General features: G+C 42.0%; 1 protein-coding gene across 2 annotated transcripts in view; it reads right to left on the reverse strand.

Annotated features, from left to right (window-relative positions):
* RALGAPA2 (Ral GTPase activating protein catalytic subunit alpha 2) overlaps positions 1-21591 on the reverse strand; it is a 192922-nt gene that overhangs the window by 140236 nt on the left and 31095 nt on the right. For both annotated transcript variants that reach the window (XM_081950241.1, XM_081950242.1), the window contains exons 7-13: positions 13812-13924; positions 13172-13310; positions 11800-11999; positions 8794-9006; positions 6513-6686; positions 2439-2567; positions 654-802 (exon numbers count right to left, since the gene is read on the reverse strand). In XM_081950241.1, the coding sequence (XP_081806367.1) occupies positions 654-802; positions 2439-2567; positions 6513-6686; positions 8794-9006; positions 11800-11999; positions 13172-13310; positions 13812-13924 (1117 nt within the window). The remainder of the gene's footprint in view (positions 1-653; positions 803-2438; positions 2568-6512; positions 6687-8793; positions 9007-11799; positions 12000-13171; positions 13311-13811; positions 13925-21591) is intronic.

Raw genomic sequence — 21591 nt, forward strand, 5'->3', positions numbered from 1 at the left:
TGTATTTTTTCCTTATGGGCAGAAAAGCCCAATATAAATTAAAATAGAAGTGGTAATAATTGACAACATTCTATTTGTTCAGCAATGAAAACATGTATTTCAAATAATCTTGCCTTATAACAATATGTTTTTTTTCTAGAAAGCAAAACAAGTTATCAGTGGAATATCCACATTACACTTGTGCTCTCAGAATTAAAAGGTGTCTAACTTATGCACTACCTGTCTTTTCAGATTTGTGGAAAGTCTGGACATTCATTATCTGCTCTCTAGAATTCCACTTTGTACATAGATAATTTACAAAGGTGTATGTATGTATATACGAGTTATGAAGCTATACCATATCTTCATAACTCAGATATACCAGTGAGAAGAGCAAGAGTCAGCTCCCCTAGGAAAACTAGATAGGAAACTGGATAAGATAAACTAATTCTACTATGTAAGGTTATATTAATAGAAACTTGCAAATATGAAGGCACAAGCTTCCTGCCTCCACTGTTAACTATTTGATTCATTTGGGCAGGTCTCTCCTAAATTTCTTTCTCTGATCATTAAGCGACTGCCAGCTCCTACCTCTCTTGTCTGATTGTTTCCTAGGCAGCATTTCCTCCTCTTTCCCCAAGGTCATACACACATTCCATTTCAGATAAACATACCAGGTTTTTTTATTCATTGGAACTTCCATAATCATGCGCCTATATATACTCAAAACTGCTCTGCAAGAATTTATTTGCTCTTTAAGTAGTTCAGGGGCTTCACTGCATGGTTCCAATAAAAATATGTTTGCAGAGTTTGTCAAAAATACCTTTATATTTTGAAGGATAGAGAGGAGGAAGAAGAGGGAAAGGGAGAGGGAGGGAGAGAGAGAGAGAGAGAGAGAGAGAGAATGAATATGAATCTATTCAGGTTATTTTGAATAATTTGAACAATATATTCTTCATTACATTTAGGATTAACTTAATCTATTCACAAACAAAACATCACCCTTACAATAAATTCATACTGAAAGTTATAAAGAGCAGAATCTCTTGCACATATTAAATGATGTATATAGATAATACTGCCATTTTTATCATTCAGAGTTAAGAGAATTATAAATCCATTTTATAATAGTATTTTCCTTTCTAATAAAAATGGCAATTTGCCCATTGAGCTGTTTTAGATTTAAAAACCTGATGGCCCTGAATTGAAATGAGAGCAAATATAGTCCTGGAATAGATATATTATGGAGATGTGCATTAAATATCTTTTCTAAAAATCTATATACTAGGAAATGATCTGTATTTCAAAAGTTAACAGAATTCACCATGGTTGCAAATTAACCTCATTATAAAAAGTCTCTGGTTACCCCAGTAACTCTAAAAAGCTTATATAGCCAGATTGTCCCTCTGTATAAAGTAAATTTAAAAAACATTCTACAATTTTGTGCCTTTCTGCTTAATTTAGACTGTCATAGTAATCTGAGAACAGGAGAACTGTTGGCAATAAAGGAAGATGTACAGTATTATAAACAAAAGTTGGATCCAGAGCATTATGCAATGAAACAACAGAAAATAGTACCTTATGAACAGACTCTTATAACACAGAATTTTACATAGCTGACCTATGACCACATGCCTGTCTTGCAAAAGTTAGGAGAATGCTTGAAAAAGGATGCAATGATCATGGGAAAAGGCCCTGATCAACTAAAATATTGAAGAGCCATCATATAATTTCATCATAGTAATCATACAGAGAGACAGTTGCTGCAATGACTCATGGATATTCTCAATCTTGGGTTACATAGAAAACATTATTTATTATTCTGGGGTTTAAAACAGTATATATTCAAAATGTTTTGAGTATAAAATTTCTTGCCTCAAACATGAATTGATTATTTTCAGCAGCAAAATGGGATGCATCTGAGTATTCTGGAGTGAACAGAGAATTTCTGCTTATCTTTTAAAAACCAACTCTTAGAAGCCTTTTGATCTTGGTTCCTTTGATTTTTTTGAGGGGGAGGGGAGATCACGTTGAGGAATGTGAAGGAGAAAAAGGACAAAATACAGATGCTGATCAGGGAACTTCATATTTCTGGGGCCTTCTTTGCTTTTATGTTTTTTAAGTACTTCTGGAGCTATTTGTGTTTCTTTTCTACTTCCTTTTAATTTTTTGCAGCTCAAATATGGTCTCTGAATATTTTGATTTTTTATACTTTTGATCAACTGCAGCAGTCCACCCCAAATTTAGAATAATTCTAGTTACAATTAAGATAACATCAAATTTATCTTTTGCTTTGCATTTATCAGTTCTAAAGGAACAATATACGTATTTTCTTTTGTCCAAAGCAAAATTTCAGTTTCAGTTTAATTATGGTAACAAATATAAATACAATTAACAAGTACAAAATGTATTATACAAACTAAGAAAGCAATTTCTTTTGTATTATATATATGTAATACCTGCAGTGTAGCTTGAAGTCCTGCTTTAACATTCTCATTTTCATCTTCTAATAAGCATCCTCTGGTAACAGCACTAGAGAAGGAGTAACTTCTTCCCCAACTTGAGGATCTTCTATGTCCAGACACAAGCTTTAGGAAAACATATTAGTCAACATGTGCACCCAGAATGTAACCCACAGTTTGCTCACTGTAAATTTTAACAAAAGAATTAGCAGCTTTAATACCCTTCAAAAAATAAACAAGCACTTAGTGGTTAAAATATTTAAATACTCTTTATACCCATGATGGCATGGGGAGCCATATTTGCTGGCACGCCAGCCTTCAGCTCCTGCGTGCATCTGATTTTTGGCCTTCAGCAAGGCCGGGGAAGGCCGTTTTCATCCTCCCCAAGTTTCAGGAAAGCCTCCAGGTACTGGGGAGGGCGAAAAACAGGCCCAACCTCCGGAGGCTTTCCTGAAGCCTGGGGTGGGGGTGAAAAATGGCCCCAATGAGCCAACCGGAGGCCCTCAAGAAACCGGAAATGGATAGGGAATAAATTTCCAGTTGGCCTGTTGGGCCTGTTTTTCACCTTTCCTGAAGCCTGGGGAGGGCGAAAACGGCCCCAACAGGTCAGCTGGAAGTTCAGAAACGATCCATTTCCGGCTTCCAGAGGGACTCCGGGGGGTCAGGAAAGCCTCTGGAGCCTGGGGAGGGGACGTGCGTGCATGCGCAGGTGGGTGGGGAGGATTGAATTGGTGTGGGCACGCGTGCACGTGTGATAGTACGCACACACACAATTTTGGCACACCATAAGAAAAAAGTTCGCCATCACTGCTTTATACCATAAATTATTATGTGTGTGTCTGTGTCTGTATGTATGGTTTGCAATATGTCACTACTAATTTACACATGCTTTTTACAATACAAAATACCATTTTTACTTGAATACTACTATTGAGGAAAAGGCAAGTGGTGATAATCTCCCAAGTATATGGGCCCACTGGGTCTATAATTGTCCACACAAATTTAGGGGGCTTTTAGAAGGAGAGGAATTGGTTCCATTTACAAAAATCTATACTAGATTAATAAGACTTACCAACAAAGAGGTGATGATTTGATACTATTTGAAATCAGATACAGTAATAATACAGAATAGAATAAAGATTGATGCAGTAAATTTTGAATGGGCTAAATTAGTGACCACGGCATTAATAACTCCTTTCTTTACTTTAGTGATATGATAGACACGGGGAATAAATATTTCAGGGGGAGAAAAAATGTCTGACAAAACATTTGTACAACTTGAAAACAAAATCTAATTTTGTATTGGGATCATTTTACTGATTCATTTACTATCAACAGGTTTACAGAGTTACCTATTAGTGATGAATAAATATGATTTAAACTATGTTACCTATTGGAAATACAGTTTCAATTTCTTGACATTTCCATACCAGTTTAATACTGTGGCCTGTGTATCATAATTTGAATTCAATAAAAGAATACTGAAGGAAAGATTGGATTCCAAAATTGAATCACTCTACATAGAAGGAATAGAAGGGCAGCTCATCAAATTTGCAGATGACATTAAACTGGCAGGAATAGCCAACACCCCTGAAGACAAGCTCAGGATCCAAAGAGATCTTGACAAACTTAATGGGCCCTATCCAACAAAATGAATTTTAATGTGGAGAAAAGCAAAGTTTTACATTTAGGCAGGAAAAATCAAAAGTATAAATACAGATTAAGTGAGACCTGGCTCAAAAACTAGCCCTGAGAGGTACCTTGGAGTCCTAGTGAATGATCACTTAAATATGAGCCAGCGGTGTGCAGCAGCAGCCAAAAAAGCTAATAGAGTACAATCATGGGTTGTATAAACAGAGACATAGAATCAAGATCACATGAAGTTTCACTACCATGTTTTCCCGAAAATAAGAAGGGTCTTATTTTCTTTTGACCCCCAAAATATGGCTTGGGCCTTATTATTGGGGGTGGGCTTCTTGTTTTGGGATGGCTGCTCTCTTGCAAGCGGGCTCCCAAAGAGCCAGGCACAGCCTCAGGGGCGAAGCAGCAGTGCAACACAGCAGCCATGAGGTGACCACGCTCATGAGTAGCCACCCGGCAAGCCCCCTTTCCAGACAGGCACAGCGCCATTCACTGACCTAGGGATATCCTAAAGGCACCAAGCCATGTGAGCGCCTGTTCCCCGCCCCCTGGCTCCCGCGGCTGGGCACCTTCGGAATACCCCTAGGTCAGTGAATGGCGCAAAGTCTTCCAGCAACTAGCCCACAACCATAGAGCACACTCCCAGAGTGGCCACTGCCAGAAGACTTGGCAGCCGATCTCTGGAGTTTGGAAGCCAGAGAAGAAGTCATGCTGGGATGGCGGCGACAATACCGGTGCCCTGGCCCTGCAGGGAGAGCTGAGCCAGGCATGGTGAGGCTGGGAGCCGCGTGAGCGGAGCAGGTGCTCACGCTACCCCCCTCTCCAGCCATGCAGAGCACCATTCACTGACCTAGGGGTAGGAGGTGGCAAACAGGCGCTCACACAGCTTGGTGACTTTGGGATTTGCTGAGACTTTGGAAAAAGTTCAGAGAAGAGCAACTAAGATGATCAAAGGCCTGGACACTAAAACATATGAAGAATGGCTGCAGGATTTGAGTTTGGCTAGTCTAAAGAAAAGAAGAATTAGGGGTGATATGATAGCAGCATTGCAGTATTTGAAGGACTGCCAAAAAGAAGAAGGGTCCAATACAAAGCATCAGAGGGCAGAACAAGGCATAATGGTTGGAAATTAACCAAAAAGAGAAGCAACCTGGAAAGGAGAAATTTCATAATAGTGAGGACAATTAACCATTGGAACAAGGAGAGAAGCAACTTAGAACTGAGGAGAAATTTCCTGACAGTTAGAACAATTAATCAGTGGAACAGCTTGCCTCCAGAAGTTGTGAATGCCCCAACACTGGAAGTCTTTAAGAAGATGTTGGATTAGCTTTTTTGGCTGCTGCTGCACACCGCTGGCTCATATTTAAGTGATCATTCACTAGGACTCCAAGGTACCTCTCAGGGCTAGTTTTTGAGCCAGGTCTCACTTAATCTGTATTTATACTTTTGATTTTTCCTGCCTAAATGTAAAACTTTGCTTTTCTCCACATTAAAATTCATTTTGTCTGAAATGGTATAGGGTTTCCTGCCTAGTCAGGGGGTTGGACTAGAAGACCTCCAAGGTCCCTTCCAACTCTGCTATTGTATTGTATTGTATTACTTATCTGAAATAGTATAGGTTCTCCTGCTTGAGCAGGAGCCTGGACTAGAAGACCACCAAGGTCCCTTCTAGATCTATTCTATTCTAAAATTGTAAACAGATGCTTTTGGAAAATTATAATAGGACATCCTAAAAGTTACTTTTCTTAGACAAAAGGATTTATACTATCAATTTTAATATATCAATCTTTCATTTGGGTAAAAGTGTATTTAAGGAAAAAAGAATGAACATAAATAAATGTTTCTCCCAAATTAAAAATTAATGCAATCCTAAGAATGATATAATTTTAAGCCCAGTCATTTCAGATTTAAAGATCAAAATTCTGTTCGCATATATTTTGATTTTTTGACAAAAGAAATCCTCTGAAATGCATTGTAATGATCAGGCCAAAAAGAAAAATGTTTACATCATTATAAAATGATTATTAAACAAAAGCTTTAGAAGAATACTTCAAGATATATTCAACTTGTGCATGAATATGATACTAAGGTTTTTAAGGAAAAGAAGATCTTGATTCTGTTATACTTTTCATACCCAACCTTCCATGTTCAAAGTATGTAATTAAAATTTTATGATAACTTATTCAAATACTTTATGATAAATAACAAAATTGATAATTGACAGAATTCCTCTGAAATTTGAAGGTGACTAAGAGAAATATGAGTATTTGAGTAGCAACTGATTGTTAGGGAAAAAGTGGAACCAAGTTTTCTATATACTATTTACATTACACTGAGCAACATCTCTGCTTCGATTATACAACTATTTATAAACCTCAATTGATTACATCATACAAACCCACAGACTATTCATAAAGACTGGCAGCATACCTGTTTGCCATCGGTCTCTTCTGTTGAGTGTTCTGTAATGACATCATCATCTTGAATAGTTTCCTTTGCATCTGGTTCTTCCATGAAGACAGGTTTTTCATGTAGTATCCATTTCCTATAAACTTTCACAATGTTTTCAGTTAAGGATATCTCTGATGGTGGCAGCAAAAAAGCCTAAAGGGGGAGTAATAGATATGAGGAGATTGAACTCAAACTTCTCCATTTACCTACTTTAATCCATCAAGCTGTCATCCATAAAAGGAAATTCATTATGTCGTCATACAGTTATGTAACAAAAGCACATAAAGATCACGGGTTTAGAGATTGTTAGACATATATATTAATACTTATTTAAAAGTATAGTTTTTTTCAACTTTTTTCAATGTCTACGTGATGCCTATGAGTTTCATTACTCTATCATCAGAGGAGCTTTAATATTTTCAAAAGGCACATGGTGCAGGACATTATTATAGGTTGAAAAACTAAGACAAAGGAATTCAAATAATGTGGCAACAATTCTGGTAGAAGAGATATGTGGTACATTGTGTCTACATATAGCTCTACATCTGGAGAGAGGTCTTTTCTGCTGTGGCATCGGCCCTATGGAATAACATTTCCTCTGGAGATCAGACTGGACCCATCCATGGTAGCCTTCCAGAAGTTCATCAAAATGTAGCTCTATCAATAGACTGTGGGGGGGGGGGTGTCCTTAGGAAAATGGCTGTACTGTTTGTAATACCAAATACGCTTTTTTCTAGTCTTTTAAAATAATATTTATATTCTTATTGGAGAGTATTTTGATATTTATTTTAATGGTTTTTTATAGTATACATTTGCCAGATAGGTTGCATGAATAAATTAATTAAGTCTTCAGATAAAATTCATAATACTATATTAAAAGTACCTAAAATAAGCACTTATTCCGGTACTATATCTTATTAGGTACTTATTAGGTTGTGCAATTTTTTTAAACTTAAATACTTTCAACCAAAATGATTAAGTAGAGATTGGTACCTGTTGTTATTACCTGATTGCAGAATAGAGTATTTTCAATACAATCTTAAAAATATTTGTATTTATATAAATGCAATTTTATGCTACATTCCTCAACTGATTATATTTGTTTACTTATTCACTGAATTCAATAAATCATAGGAAAAGGAGACTTTAGTGGTTGAAAAGGATTTCCATTTTTTTCAAACTTCTACACTAATAGTTCAGCTATTTATAGAAATGTTTTCCTCATATTCTTCAACACGTAAATATTTCTTGTATCCGGATTGGTTTCATGGGTTTGGGAAAAAAGATAGCAATGTGCTACAAACATAATGTTGATCTTCAGACCTAAACAAGGATTTACTCCTGTATCTAAACAGTAAATTAAAGCACTATTTGCCCCAAAGATATACATTCCAAAGCTGTTGCCAGAAGGCTGTCCATGAAGGTAGTGTTCCGAGACCTTGTGGAGAACAAGTGGCGGTTGTAGCTAGGAGGGCCTTTGCTCTTGCTTCTAGATCTAATTCAAGATGTTGGTTATGACTTTTAAAGCCTACATGACATGGTGCCAGATTACTTATGGAATCATCAGACTATCCCACCCTCAGTCAGGCAGGAAAGGTATATTGCAAACCCCGTCAATTAAAGAATACTGACCGATGGGGTCCAGAGAGAACCTGTTCTGCCATTGCCCCCAACTATTAAAACATTCTCAGAGGTGAGACAGGATCGGTGTCTCCTGGCCTTCTGGAAATGTCTAAAGACCTGACTCTGCCATCCGTCTTGGGGCTCACAAAGGAACACACAGCTATGGCGCTGGTTAGCACCCTGAAAATTCTCCCCCTTATCTTTTAATGAAATTTTAATGTTCAATTTTAACTATCCTTGCCTCTATTTTAAATTTTTATGTTCAGTTTTTATGTTTTAATATTTATATTTGTATACAACCCAGAGTTCCTCTATGAGAAAGATTAGCAGTTGCTAAATTTAATGAATAAATATCAAAATATGTTATCCTTTTTATTGACCGACATTTCATAAGATTGTCAAGTATTATAAGAGATTGGTGTTGCTTTTGAAAATTCCACAGAATACAAAGTCACGATTAACTTAAGTTAAGCACTTAATGACACTATCTGAAAGGATGTGTGCCATGAAAAGCATAGCTAATATACTGTTAAGGGTTGATTCTTAAAATCTTTCACAGATATTACGAATTCCCACAAAGAGAAAGATATGGAACTGATACTCTACAACATATAAACAGATGTTAATTTATACCAACCTGATGAAATACTTCATTAACAAAATTCACATAATCTCTTGTAGACAAAAATATTTGTTGCACCATTTCATATACAGATCGGTGCTGCTCTTCAATGCTGCAAAAACTGGAATCACTGAGCATCCCGCTGTGGTTGATATGATTTTTCTCCTGATCTGATGGGGCACTGTTTTCCACTTCAGGATTTTTATCTTGCGCTGTATTACCCACTGTCTTAAGAAGATATGAGGAAACAACTATGATAATTTATGGAAATTACTTAAGATAATTTAGCTTAACTTCTAATTATTAGCAACTAATCCCAGCACCCAAACCCCAAAACCATTGAATAAAAAGTTATAGAGTATATACAGTAGGGCAAAAAAGTATTTAGTCAACCACCAATTGTGCAAGTTCTCCCACTTAAAAAGATGAGAGAGGCCTATAATTGGCATCATAGGTAGACCTCAACTGTGAGAGACAAAATGTAAACAAAAAAACCAAACAATCACATTGGCTGATTTGGAAAGAATTTATTTGCAAATTATGGTGGAAAATAAGTATTTGGTCACCTACAAACAAGCAAGATTTCTGGCTCTCACAGACCTGTACCTTCTTCTTTAAGAGGCTCCTCTGTCCTGCACTCATTACCTGTATCAATGGCAACTGTTTGAAATTGTTATCAGTATAAAAGACACCTGTCCACAACCTCAAACAGTCACACTCCAAACTCCACTATGGTGAAGACCAAAGAGCTGTCAAAGGACACCAGAAACAAAATTGTAGACCTGCACCAGGCTGGGAAGACTGAACCTGCAATAGGCAAGCAGCTTGGTGTGAACAAATCAATTGTGGGAGCAATAATTAGAAAATGGAAGACATACAAGACCACTGATAATCTCCCTCGATCTGGGGCTCCACGCAAGATCTCACCCCGTGGGCTCAAAATGATCCCAAGAACGGTGAGCAAAAATCCCAGGATCACACGGGGGGACCTAGTGAATGACCTGCAGAGAGCTGGGACCAACGTAACAAAGGCTACCATCAGTAATACACTACGCCGCCAGGGACTCAGATCCTGCAGTGCCAGACGTGTCCCCCTGCTTAAGTCAGTCCATGTCCGGGCCCATCTGAAGTTTGCTAGAGAGCATTTGAATGATCCAGAAGAGGATTGGGAGAATGTCATATGGTCGGATGAAACCAAAATAGAACTGTTTGGTAGAAACACAACTCGTCGTGTTTGGAGGAGAGAGAATGCTGAGTTGCATCCAAAGAACACCATACCTACTGTGAAGCACGGGGGTGGCAACATCATGCTTTGGGGCTGTTTTTCTGCAAAGGGACTAGGACGACTGATCCGTGTACAGGACAGAATGAATGGGGCCATGTATTGTGAGATTTTGAGTGCAAACCTCCTTCCATCAGCAAGGGCATTGAAGATGAAACGTGGCTGGGTCTTTTAACATGACAATGATTCCAAACATACTGCCCGGGCAATGAAGGAGTGGCTTCGTAAGAAGGTCCTGGAGTGGCCTAGCCAGTCTCCAGATCTCAACCCCATAGAAAACCTTTGGAGGGAGTTGTAAGTCCGTGTTGCCCAGCGACAGCCCCAAAACATCACTGCTTTAGAGGAGATCTGCATGGAGGAATGGGCCAACATACCAGCAACAGTGTGTGCCAACCTTGTGAAGACTTACAGAAAACGTTTGACCTCTGTCATTGCCAACAAAGGATATATAACGAAATATTGAGATGAACTTTTGATACTGACCAAATACTTATTTTCCAGCATAATTTGCAAATAAATTATTTCCAAATCAGCCAATGTGATTGTTTGGTCTTTTTTTTTACATTTTGTCTCTCACAGTTGAGGTCTACCTATGATGCCAATTACAGGCCTCTCTCATCTTTTTAAGTGGGAGAACTTGCACAATTGGTGGTTGACTAAATACTTTTTTGCCCCACTGTATGTATGTGTATACACACACACACACCGTTTTTTTCCGGAATATAAAAAGCTCCAAAGTATAAGACGCACCTAGCTTTGGGGGAGGAAAAAAAAGGGGGGGGGATCTGCCTTTGCCTCCTTGCAGCAAACAGCTTCACTTTCAATTTCAGTTTCAGCACTGGACTCCCGATGATCAGCTGTTTCAGGCTGAAGGGATTGCCATAGCCTATTGCCTTCCGCAAACCCCATATTCCCCATTTTCTGCAAGGAGATAAATTGCTGGAAGGCAGAGGCCAAAGGGTGAGGGCCAGTGGGCGGGCGGGGCTACATTCGGTGTATAAGACGCACCCAAATTTTCACCCTCTTTTAGGGGGGGGAAGTGCATCTTAGACTCCAAAAAGTATGGTGCATATACATATACACATATTTGTTTTCGTAGACCCGAATACAACAAAACCAGCATATACACATATATGTACACGTATACACACAAACACACAATTTTGCTTGGCAAACTTTTGCAGAGGTGTGATATGATATTGTGATTATGCAGTGATTACAGCCTAGTGGCCACTATTTTATCAATGGAAGCCTCTGGACAATTCCTTTGCTAGACTGGGTGTGGGCATGGCCAGTGTGTGATGCATCCGGCCCGCGGGCCACGAGTTTGATAGCCCTGCCTTAGATTATGTAGTATTCTTATCTGGAACAACAGATACTTATTAATTAGACATATTCAGAGTAGATGGCTTCTCTTTACTTGCTATTCTTTATTGTAGCCAGTGAAATACATGTGCATACAACTTAGACATTCAGTCCTAATTTTCCATTTCCATTAGTTTAAGCTAAACTGAAATAAATGTTTAATAATGCTAATTATTAAAAGGATGTCATTCTATTACTAAAATTGATTACTAGGTACATGATACTTATTTAAGGTATCAGGACTCCAAAAAATGTAGTATTTTACTAAATGAAATTTAAGTTCTCAAGCTCATGTAAAAGTTATAGTTTAGCTAATGTAACTTGATATTGATTCAATGTCAGAAATGCTAAACTAAGTAACACTTGCAACATACTTGAATGGTTCTGGGTAGAACTTCCACACCATTTTTGAAAGTTTGTGCTGCTGTAGGGTATTTCTTTTCCAGAAAAAAATTTACAAGCCATTTTATAAAAGTTACACGAGCATCCAGGTATGGAATTTTTGTACTATAAACATTTTCACCATCACAAGTTGTACTAACATATACGGATTTGGGGCGCATGCCAGGAATCCCTGTAAAACAGAAAACATTAAATTGAATCTTTAAAAGCCTTATAAATGGAAGTTTACATTCCAGACAGTGTAAACTGGGATGTCAGGGCAGATGACGGAAATACAAATGAAGATAATAATGTGCTTTCATAGGCAAAAATGATCAAAGCATGGTTGAAGCATACAATAAGAACTGTACATAGTGAGAGTAATGTGAATTAAGAGAGATAAAATAAGTTGCATGGGAGGGTTTGTAAAACCTTGACCCTAATTATAATTTTTTTTGTAACCTTAAAATAAATTTTATAAGATAGATCAATATTTTATTAATTTTAAGTTGCAGATCAGAAGCCATAATTTTAAAAAATTAGCTTATCTAATAAGCCAGTTTCTGCAATTATCACTGTTCTCCAGAGTGTTCTTCCAAATGTGGTCTTAAAGGTAAAGGTAAAGGTTCCCCTCGCACATATGTGCTGGTCGTACCCGACTGTAGGGGGCGGTGCTCATCTCTGTTTCAAAGCCAAAGAGTCTGAAGACATCTCCGTGGTCATATGGCTGGCATGACTAAGCCCCGAAGGCGCACGGAACGCTGTTACCTTCCCACCAAAGGTGGTTCCTATTTTTTCTACTTCCATTTTTTACATGCTTCCAAACTGCTAGGTTGGCAGAAGCTAGGACAAGTAACAGGAGCTCACTCCGTTACACAGCACTAGGGATTCAAACTGCCGACCTTTCTGATCGACAAGCTCAGCGTCTTACCCACTGAGCCACTGCGTCCCTTTAAATGTGGTCTTACCAAAGCATTATACAATGGGCCTAATACTTCACGTGATCTTGAGACTATTCCTCTGTTGATATAGTCTAGGACTATGTAGGGTTTTTTTGCAGCTGGAGCACACTGCACAGGTTCATATTTAAGTGATTGTCCACTGGGACTCCTAGATCCTTCTCACAGTTGCTGCTATTGAACCAGGTAGTATCTATTCTATACCTATGCATTTGTTTTTCTTGCCTAAATATAAAAACTTACTTTTCTCACTACTGAATTGTATTTTGTCGGATAGGCCCAATGTGGAAGTCTATGAAGATCTTTCTGGATCTTGAATCTATTTTCTAAAGATCTCAATCTTAATATTATGGAAAAACTTTTATTCTAATGTTATTAAAATAATTGAGGCAAAATAGTTACTTACCAAGCACAGGATTGTAGAGGTTGGTTAGTTTTATAAAAGAAGGGAATAAATGAGGAAGATAATACTTTCTGAAGAGGGCAAAGAGAAACTTAAATCCTGTGTTAAGGTTTTCCTTATTCTTCCATTCCACCTTTGCAGCCTTTGCCAGAATTAAAAAAAGAACTCAAGTTAAATGAAAGAACACTGAAACGTTTGTGTAATGAAAAATTCTATGTATACTTCTTTAATGCAATCTCTTTTCCTAAGCCTCAACTTAGGTTAAATATTATGTAGGGGATAGGATGGGAGGGGATAGGGCAGGGCAGGGCAGGGCAGGGCAGGGCAAGAATTAGAATTAGAATACACTAGGCTAGGAATAGGAATAGGAATAGGAATAGAATTCTAAATTGGGCAAGTGTGATCGGACACACAAGGAATTTTCTCCGGTGCATAAGCTCAAAGTGTACCTATAAACAGCAAGTAATAGTCATAGGTCATAATCATAGTTATAATCATTAATCATAAGTTATAAACAACAATTGATAAATCATAGGAAACCAATAGAAGATAGTAGGAAAGATGAGAAATGAAGACAGTGCTGTGAGAATTAATACATGAATAAATTAAACAATTTTAATGAAATTACTGTATATGTGCTTACCTGAATTACCATGTATTTTAAGAGTATCTGAAGAAAGTAGCAAGTTGGGTCTTCACTCTTTTCCCCAGTAGCATGTGGTAAAAGTGGTGTTATATCTTCAGGATATATTTTCCCTAAATAAGACATATAAAGATTTTAAATGATCACGCCATAAAATTTGTACCTGAAAAATCTGCCTATTCCAATCCTTGGGAAGGACTTGATAGGTGAACAAAAATTGGCAAATCTAACCAAAACATCTGGCTGACTGTGCAACCAACCATTGCCATCACCATCACTACCATCATGAGAAATGTGCTACAATAACAATACAGTGCAGTAAAATTACAAACAATAATGGAATTGAAATGCCAAATGGCCAAATGGCCAAATGATCAGAAGACATCTGTCAGGCCTCCAGTCATATTCCTTTTAGGATCTTATTTTACTATACTGTTTCATTAGTGGGGAATTGGGAGGAGGATAGTAAGGAGTAAAATGTTGTTGTCAAAATAAAACATTCCTTTCTAGAAGCCCAAGGTCATCCTTTGTCTTTGTACCTCTGCATCTGACCAGAAGTGGATGGGTGGAATTGCCAGCGTGGCAGTGGAAGACAATGTTCCCTCTAAGGTACGCGGCTGGGCGGCCACGCACATGGCAAGAAAACACCGTGCAGCAGTTTTCAACTGCCGCGCAGTGATTTCTATTGCCACAGGTTCCGGAAGCTGGGGAGGTCCTTTGCAGGCAGCTAGAACGGGCTGCCCGCAAAGGACTTCCCCGGACTTGCTTTGATGAGCCCGGGGCGACTGAGGGTAGTTGTGAAGCCCTAAAGCCCCCGCCGCCACCGGAATAACTGCTGCCATCTCCTCCTCCTCCTCTAACAGCACTGTCGGATTTGGCGCCCGGCACTGCGGCTGACTTAAAACCAGCAAAATTCCAGCTGGCATCCCCGCGCGTGGCAGCGCCGCCTCCCCTCCACTCGGAGCACCTGAGCTCAGCGCCGCATTACCCCTGCTCCCTCCTCCTCCGCCGTGCTTTTGAGGAGCCATGAGGCTGCAGGAAGCAGTAGGAAGGCAGGGGGGGGGAGCAGGGGAAAAAAAGCCTCATGGCTCCTCAAAAGCACGGAGGAGGAGGAGCGGGCAGGGGTAACGCGGCGCTGAGCTCAGGTGCAAATGTGGTGGTGCTGTTGGAGGAGGAGGAGGTAGCAGCAGTTATTCTGGTGGCAGCTCGTCGGCATCTTCAGCAGCAGCCCTGCCCACGATGAAGAAACCAAAGATGGAGCAGATCCACGCAGATGACGTCACTGCAACATGACTGGTGGAGGAATTCTGGGAGTTGAAGTCCACAAGTCTTAAAGCTGTCAGGTTTGAAGACCTCTGCATTTTTTTTCTAGGGGTGGAAGGATCTTGTAACTTGGCAGCTTTAAGACTTGCATGCTTCAATGCCAGAGTTCCTGAGCCAACATGACTGGAGGAGGAATTCTGGGAGTTGAAGTCCACAAGTCTTAAAGCTGTCAAGTTTGAACAACCCTGGGTTTTTTTTCCCTAAAGGATTAGGGGTACAAGGGTCTTGTAACTTGACAGCTTTAAGACTTGCGTGCTTCAAATGCCAGAGTTTCTGAGCCAACATTTTGGTTGCTAAGCAGGAGCGTTGTTAAGTGATACTGATATTATATAACACTTTGAATTAAGCGGGTACCTTGAAGAAACATAACTTGAGTTTCAAATAATACTGATTTCGTTGTTGTCTTTGGTGACATCTGTGAAAAAAATTCAGGTGCTCAGGCATGAAAATGTGCCGCTCAAACACTATACTTTTCTGCTCACATTGAAAAAAAATTAGAGGAAACATTGGTGGAAGATTGGACCATGTGATGAACTTGTGGGTGTGGGGGCAAGGTCTTGAACTTTCAACTGGTGGAAAACCCAGGAAGCTTTCAGATTCGGGTTTCCCATAGATGTACCAACATTTCTTTCTTAATAAATTGGAACTTTGAGGAAAGCTCTGCCTTGAACTTTGATTTAATTCTGGATGATATTTGGAACGCTGACACCATCAGGATGAAGTCTACAAGAAACTGGGCATTTTACAGTTGGATGATAACATCAAGCATGGGCAAATTAAAAATGTGATTAGTAAAGAATGCATTCAAAGAGTGAGAAAAATATAAAAGACAAAATTGAAATGGTGAAAACAATATCAAAGCCATCAATACCTGGCCCATACTTGTGATATGATATACAGCTGGAATTATTAATTGGACACAAGCTGAACTGGACAGTTTGGACCAAAAAATAAGAAAGCTCATGACTATTCATTATGCATTACATCCTTGTAGTAATATTATACTGGTGCCACAGAAATGGAGCCAGAGGTTTACTTTCAAGTCAAACTATTGAAGAAGAAAATCATGCATTGGCTGTAAAAGATCACCAAGACCAAGTACTGATGCAACTTAAAAATTGGAACTTGGACAGAATGTAGAGGAAACCAAAACATGAATTTTAAACGAATGTAATAAAAATACAGACTGCTATCAAGGAAAGCATTACATGTTCAATTCTACAAAAGACAGTGGCAAAAGTTTATACACATAAAACTAGGCAATGGCTTACAACTGGAATATTTTTTAAAGAATCTGAAGGGTTAATTTTGGTTGTTCAAGAGCAAGCTATTCGAACTAATACAATCAAGGCCAGAATTTTTAAAAAACATGAAATGATTCAAAGTGTTGACTGTACAAATAAGCTGAAAAAACAATAGCTCACATACTCAACTTGTACAAGAAGATGGAGGAAATTGACTACAAACAACAACATAACAAAGTCACCAAAACAATTCACTGGAACATCTGTAAAAATTATCATATGCTAATAATAAAACATTAATGGGAACACAGTGTTGAAAAAGTAGTAGAAAATGAGCAGGTTAAAATATTGTGGGCTTTCCAAATACAAACCGATAAACTCTTGGAGCACTAGATTTAACTGTGATTGAAAAGAAGAAAGTAAGGACGATTGATCTGACAATAAGAGGATAGAAGAGAAAGAATTGGAGAAATATCAAGCAATGCAAATGAAAGTTAAAAGATTATGCTGTAATTTTTTAATTTTGATTTGCGTATTTTGATATTTCTCCAATTTCTCTAATTGGCAGCAGTGGTTCCAATGGTTTTTGGCATATTGGGTGCCGTATCAAAAAGCCTTTAGATAAATCTTGGGAAATCTTTGCATTGATGAAATTTCCATCTTACATTTGCATTTATCCACACATACATCATGATATCTTAGGCTCTTGGAACAAACTCAATGCGTATGAAGACCAACATTAGCTAATGAACTGGCAGCTATTATTTCAGACTGGTGTGTATTTACTGGGGTTGGACACTCCTGCAGCGCCTAGAGAACGACCATTCAGGTAAGCCAACGGTCATTCTCCTAGGCGCTGCTTGGAGTGTCCAAGCATGGGACATACCTAAGCTATGAGGTCCCAGGGTGGGAAGAAGGAACCGTCTTGCCTCCAGGAGCCGCAAGGATTCTCTGCAAGTCCCTCCTTCCGAAAACGGCCTCAGCCGAGGCAAAATAAGCTGAAAAAACAATAGCTCACATACTCAACTTGTACAAGAAGATGGAGGAAATTGACTACAAACAACAACATAACAAAGTCACCAAAACCTGAGGGATGAGCGGGAGGGGCGGGAACATGTAGAGAAGACCTGGGGGCCAACGACACCGAAGGGCGTCCGTCCCTTCCGCCTCGGGACAGTGGAACCGAGAAATGAACCTTGGGAGTTGGGCGTTTCCGGGAGTGGCAAACAGTTGACCACCAGAAGGCCGAACCTCTGTGTCAGTTGGTGGAACAGGGATGGTTGTAGCTGCCACTCCGAATTGCTGATAGTTGTCCTGCTCAGCCAGTCTGCTGTCACATTGTCCTGCCCCAATATGTGATCCGGTCTCAGAGATTCCAGGTGGCATTTCGTCCAGCGTCCCAACGCCTCCGCCTCCATCATCAGGGCCGTAGATTGAGTGCCTCCCTGATGATTGACGTAGGCCTTGGTTGCGATGTTGTCCGTCAGGATGAGGACATGGTGGCCTTCGATGAATCGACGGAAGTGACGCAGGGCCAGTCTGGCGGCTCTGAGCTCTAGCCAATTGATGTTGTGGGCGAGCTCCGCCTGCAACCACCTGCCCTGCGTCACGTGAGTCTGTAGGTGGCCGCCCAGCCGAACAGGCTGGCATCTGTTGTCACGACCAGACGCTCTGGTTTCTTGAAGAGAGACCCTTTGCCATCGCCAAGGATTGCCACCACCGGAGTAACCAAAGCACCTTGGGAGGGACGGCGATCACCCTCTTGGAGTTGCTGGCTTTGCATCGCTGAATGGGAAGAAGAAACCACTGAAGTTCTCGTGCATGCAGCCGCCCCCATGGAACCACAGCTATGCACGAGATCAGTTTCCCCAGTAACTGGGAGAGGGTTACCAGGGGAGCTGACCTGGCTGTTCTGACCTGGCGCATGAGGGACGAGATGCTGTCTCTTCTCTCCTGCGTGAGGAAAACTCTGCATGTTCTGGAGTCGATCACGGTCCCCAGGTGCTGGATCCTTGAGGTGCGCTGCAGATGGCTCTTCTCCATGTTAACGGAGAACCCGTGTTGTTGCAGCACGTGGATGGTGGTCTTGAGATCCTTGAGATCCATCACGGTCTCACCCTAGACTTCCTATCCTTCCCCCCTCAATCATTCATTCGCTGCCCCATTCCTCGGTCTCCCCTCAAGCGACAGATGATGCAGGCAGAGATCCAACACCTTCTGGACATAGCAGCCATAGAACAGGTTCTATGGCTGCTATGTCCAGAAGGTGTTGGATTGAGGGGGGAAGGATAGGAAGTCTAGGGTGAGACCGTGATGGACTGTGTTCAGAACCCACGCGTCCGTCGTTGACTCCTCCCACCTGTCAGCATAGGACTGTAGCCGACCCCCGATGGGAGGAATCCAGTGACGGTCACCTGGATCTACGATTGGAGCGGTTAGAGAACCCTCCTCGGAAGGACCTACGGTATCCTTGTTGTTTGGACCTGTTTCGGAAGGGTGCCCTATCCTGGTTGCGGTCCTGCGACTGAGGGTAGGACCTGGAGAAATTCCCCGATGTGGAGGGGGAGTCACTGTTCCAAAAGGACTGCCGACGAAAATAGGGGCGACCCTTGCGGTCTTGTTTCTTAGTGACCGCTGGGAGGATCTTCCGTTTATCCTTGGACTCAATTAGGACTGAGTCCAAGGCCTCCCCAAACAGCTTGCCACCCTTAAAGGGAGCCGAGGCCAACTTCCACTTGGCCTTCATGTCGGCCTGCCAGTGTGTTAACCATAGCAGGCGATGGGTGGTCACATTAGAGGCCATAGCTCGAGATGAGAATTTGGTAGCATTAAGTGAAGCATCGGCCGAGTATTCGACCGCTGCGATGATTTTGTTCACATCCTGGCGTGACCCGGTATCTCCAGCAGGGAGGTTGGCCAGCAGTTTGCGAAGCCAAAATAGAGCTACCCTGCCAAAGTAAGAAGAGGAAGAAGAAGCCTTCATGGCCCACGCGGTGGCCATGTGAGCCTTATGACAGGCTTTCTCCACCTTCTTGTCTTCCGCCTTCAACCCCTCCAGAAGGTCAGCTGGAAGGGCCGAGGTGGAGGTCAGCGCCACTATGGGGTCATCCACTTGTGGGAGCTTGAGAAGCTCCTCCATGGCAGACTCCACCAAGTAGAGCTTCTTGTCCACCCCGCTAGGATTGGCCATGGTCCCAGGTTGGAGCCATTGGCGCTGGATGATATCCAGGAATAACTGAGGCGCAGGCACCAACTCCTGGGGAGGAGTGATCTCCTTAAAGAGTCCCGCGCCTGGATCCCCCGGCCCAATGGTGCCCTTATCACTAGAATCGGTAGCATTCTTATCCGATTGGGCGGGGAGCCCCATCTGTATGGCTGAAGCCCTAGCCTTGGTCAAGATGGCCTTAAACATAGAAGGCTTAAATAAGCCAGAAAAGGCAGGGGCATCAGGGGCCGGATTCTCATCTTCTGAGAGATCAGGGGCCTCCTGCCCAGCCTCCTCCTCATCAGACGCCTCGCTGACCGCTGAGGAGGCAGGAGGGGAAGCCCCAGAGGTCTGAGGGAGAAAACCAGAGTTCTGCCCTTTAGCCTTTGATCTGTTCAACAGGGGCAAGGATAATCCCAGCTGTTGGATACCACTAGCAATTCCCTGAGAGATTGCCCGCTCAACCACCTCCTGCATTGCCAGGGGTAGTGCTGTAGGCTCCCCAGCCCTATGATCAATTGGAGGGGGCTCCTCCCCTAGAAGGGAACAGGCCTCCTCCTTGTCTACCTCCTCCAGAGAAGAAATGAGATACCTGGGGGAAGCCCTGGAAGGATTGGGGGAGAAAGAACATTGGTCTTACCTGAACGTTTTTTTCGGTTGAGTGGAGGGAGGGGTCACAGAAGGGTTAACACAGCCTGATTGGTCCATTTGACTGAGAGAAAACTTCTTAACCTTCGGCTTCTCCCGTTGGTTCCCAGTTTCCGCGATGTCATGGCATGCATCTGTAACAACAAACACAGACAAGGGCAAGCCCCCCCGGGGCACCCCGATCCTACACCTCCCGGACCCTGTCTATCTAACTAGGGCGGGAATGTGACCCCTCCCTCCACTCAACCGAAAAAAACGTTCAGGTAAGACCAACGTTCTTTTTCCAGTAGAGTGGAGGGAGGGGTCACAGAAGGGACATACCCAAGCTACGTCCCCGGGAGGGCAGACTGGGTCCCAGGTGAAGGATCGGCCACCACCCTCTGGAGGACCCTCCGCCCAAAGGATGCTTCAGCAGAGGCATAGGCATCCAAACGGTAATGCCTAATAAAAGGTGTAGGGGAGGCCCAAGTGGCCGCTCTGCAAATATCCTCGAAGGGTGCCCTGGTAGCCCAGGCCGCAGTGGTAGCGGCACTGCGGGTGGACTGGGCAGTGATCCCAGACGGGGGAACCTTCCCAGAGGCACCGTAGGCCTCAACTATGGCCAACCTAATCCATCTTCCAATAGTGGAAGAAGACACCTTGCGCCCTAACGAGCCCGGCTGAAAAGAGACGAACAATGCCTCGGTCCTCCTAACGCCCTCCATCCGCTTCAGGTATATGCGGACGGCGCGGCGGACATCCAGCCTGTGCCACACAAACTCCTGATCCCTGGAAGGATTTGGACAGAAATTAGGAAGCACAACCTCCTGTGCCCTATGGAATTGAGAATTCACCTTCGGAATAAACGAAGGATCCAAACGCAGGACAACCCTGTCCTGGTGGATTATACACAAATCACTGCGAGAAGAAAGGGCCCCCAATTCTGAAATGCGCCTGGCCGATGTAATGGCCACTAAAAACACCACTTTAAGAGTGAGAAGGCGCATGTGCACTGTCCTGAGCGGTTCGAACGGGGGGCCCGTCAGGGCCTTGAGGACCAGGGTAAGGTCCCAGGTCGGGAATCTATGAACCGGAGGCGGACGGATGTTAGCCGCCCCTTTTAGAAAACGCTTAATCAGGGGAGAACGGGAAAGGGTAGGGGAACCCTCCCCCCCCCAGAATGGTGGCCAAAGCCGCCACTTGTCGCCGGAGCGTATTATGCGACAAACCGTCCTCTAACCCCCTCTGCAGGAACTCCAATACGTCCGGGACGGTAGCCCTAGAGGGATCCAACCCCAATGGGACACACCACTTCGCAAACGCCTTCCATGTGGCATTGTAAATCCTAACCGTGGACGGCCTCCTAGACGCCTCTAAGGTG

Source organism: Natrix helvetica (genome assembly GCF_964273705.1).
Source record: "Natrix helvetica genome assembly, chromosome: 4".
NCBI classification, from domain to species: Eukaryota; Metazoa; Chordata; class Lepidosauria; order Squamata; family Natricidae; genus Natrix; species Natrix helvetica.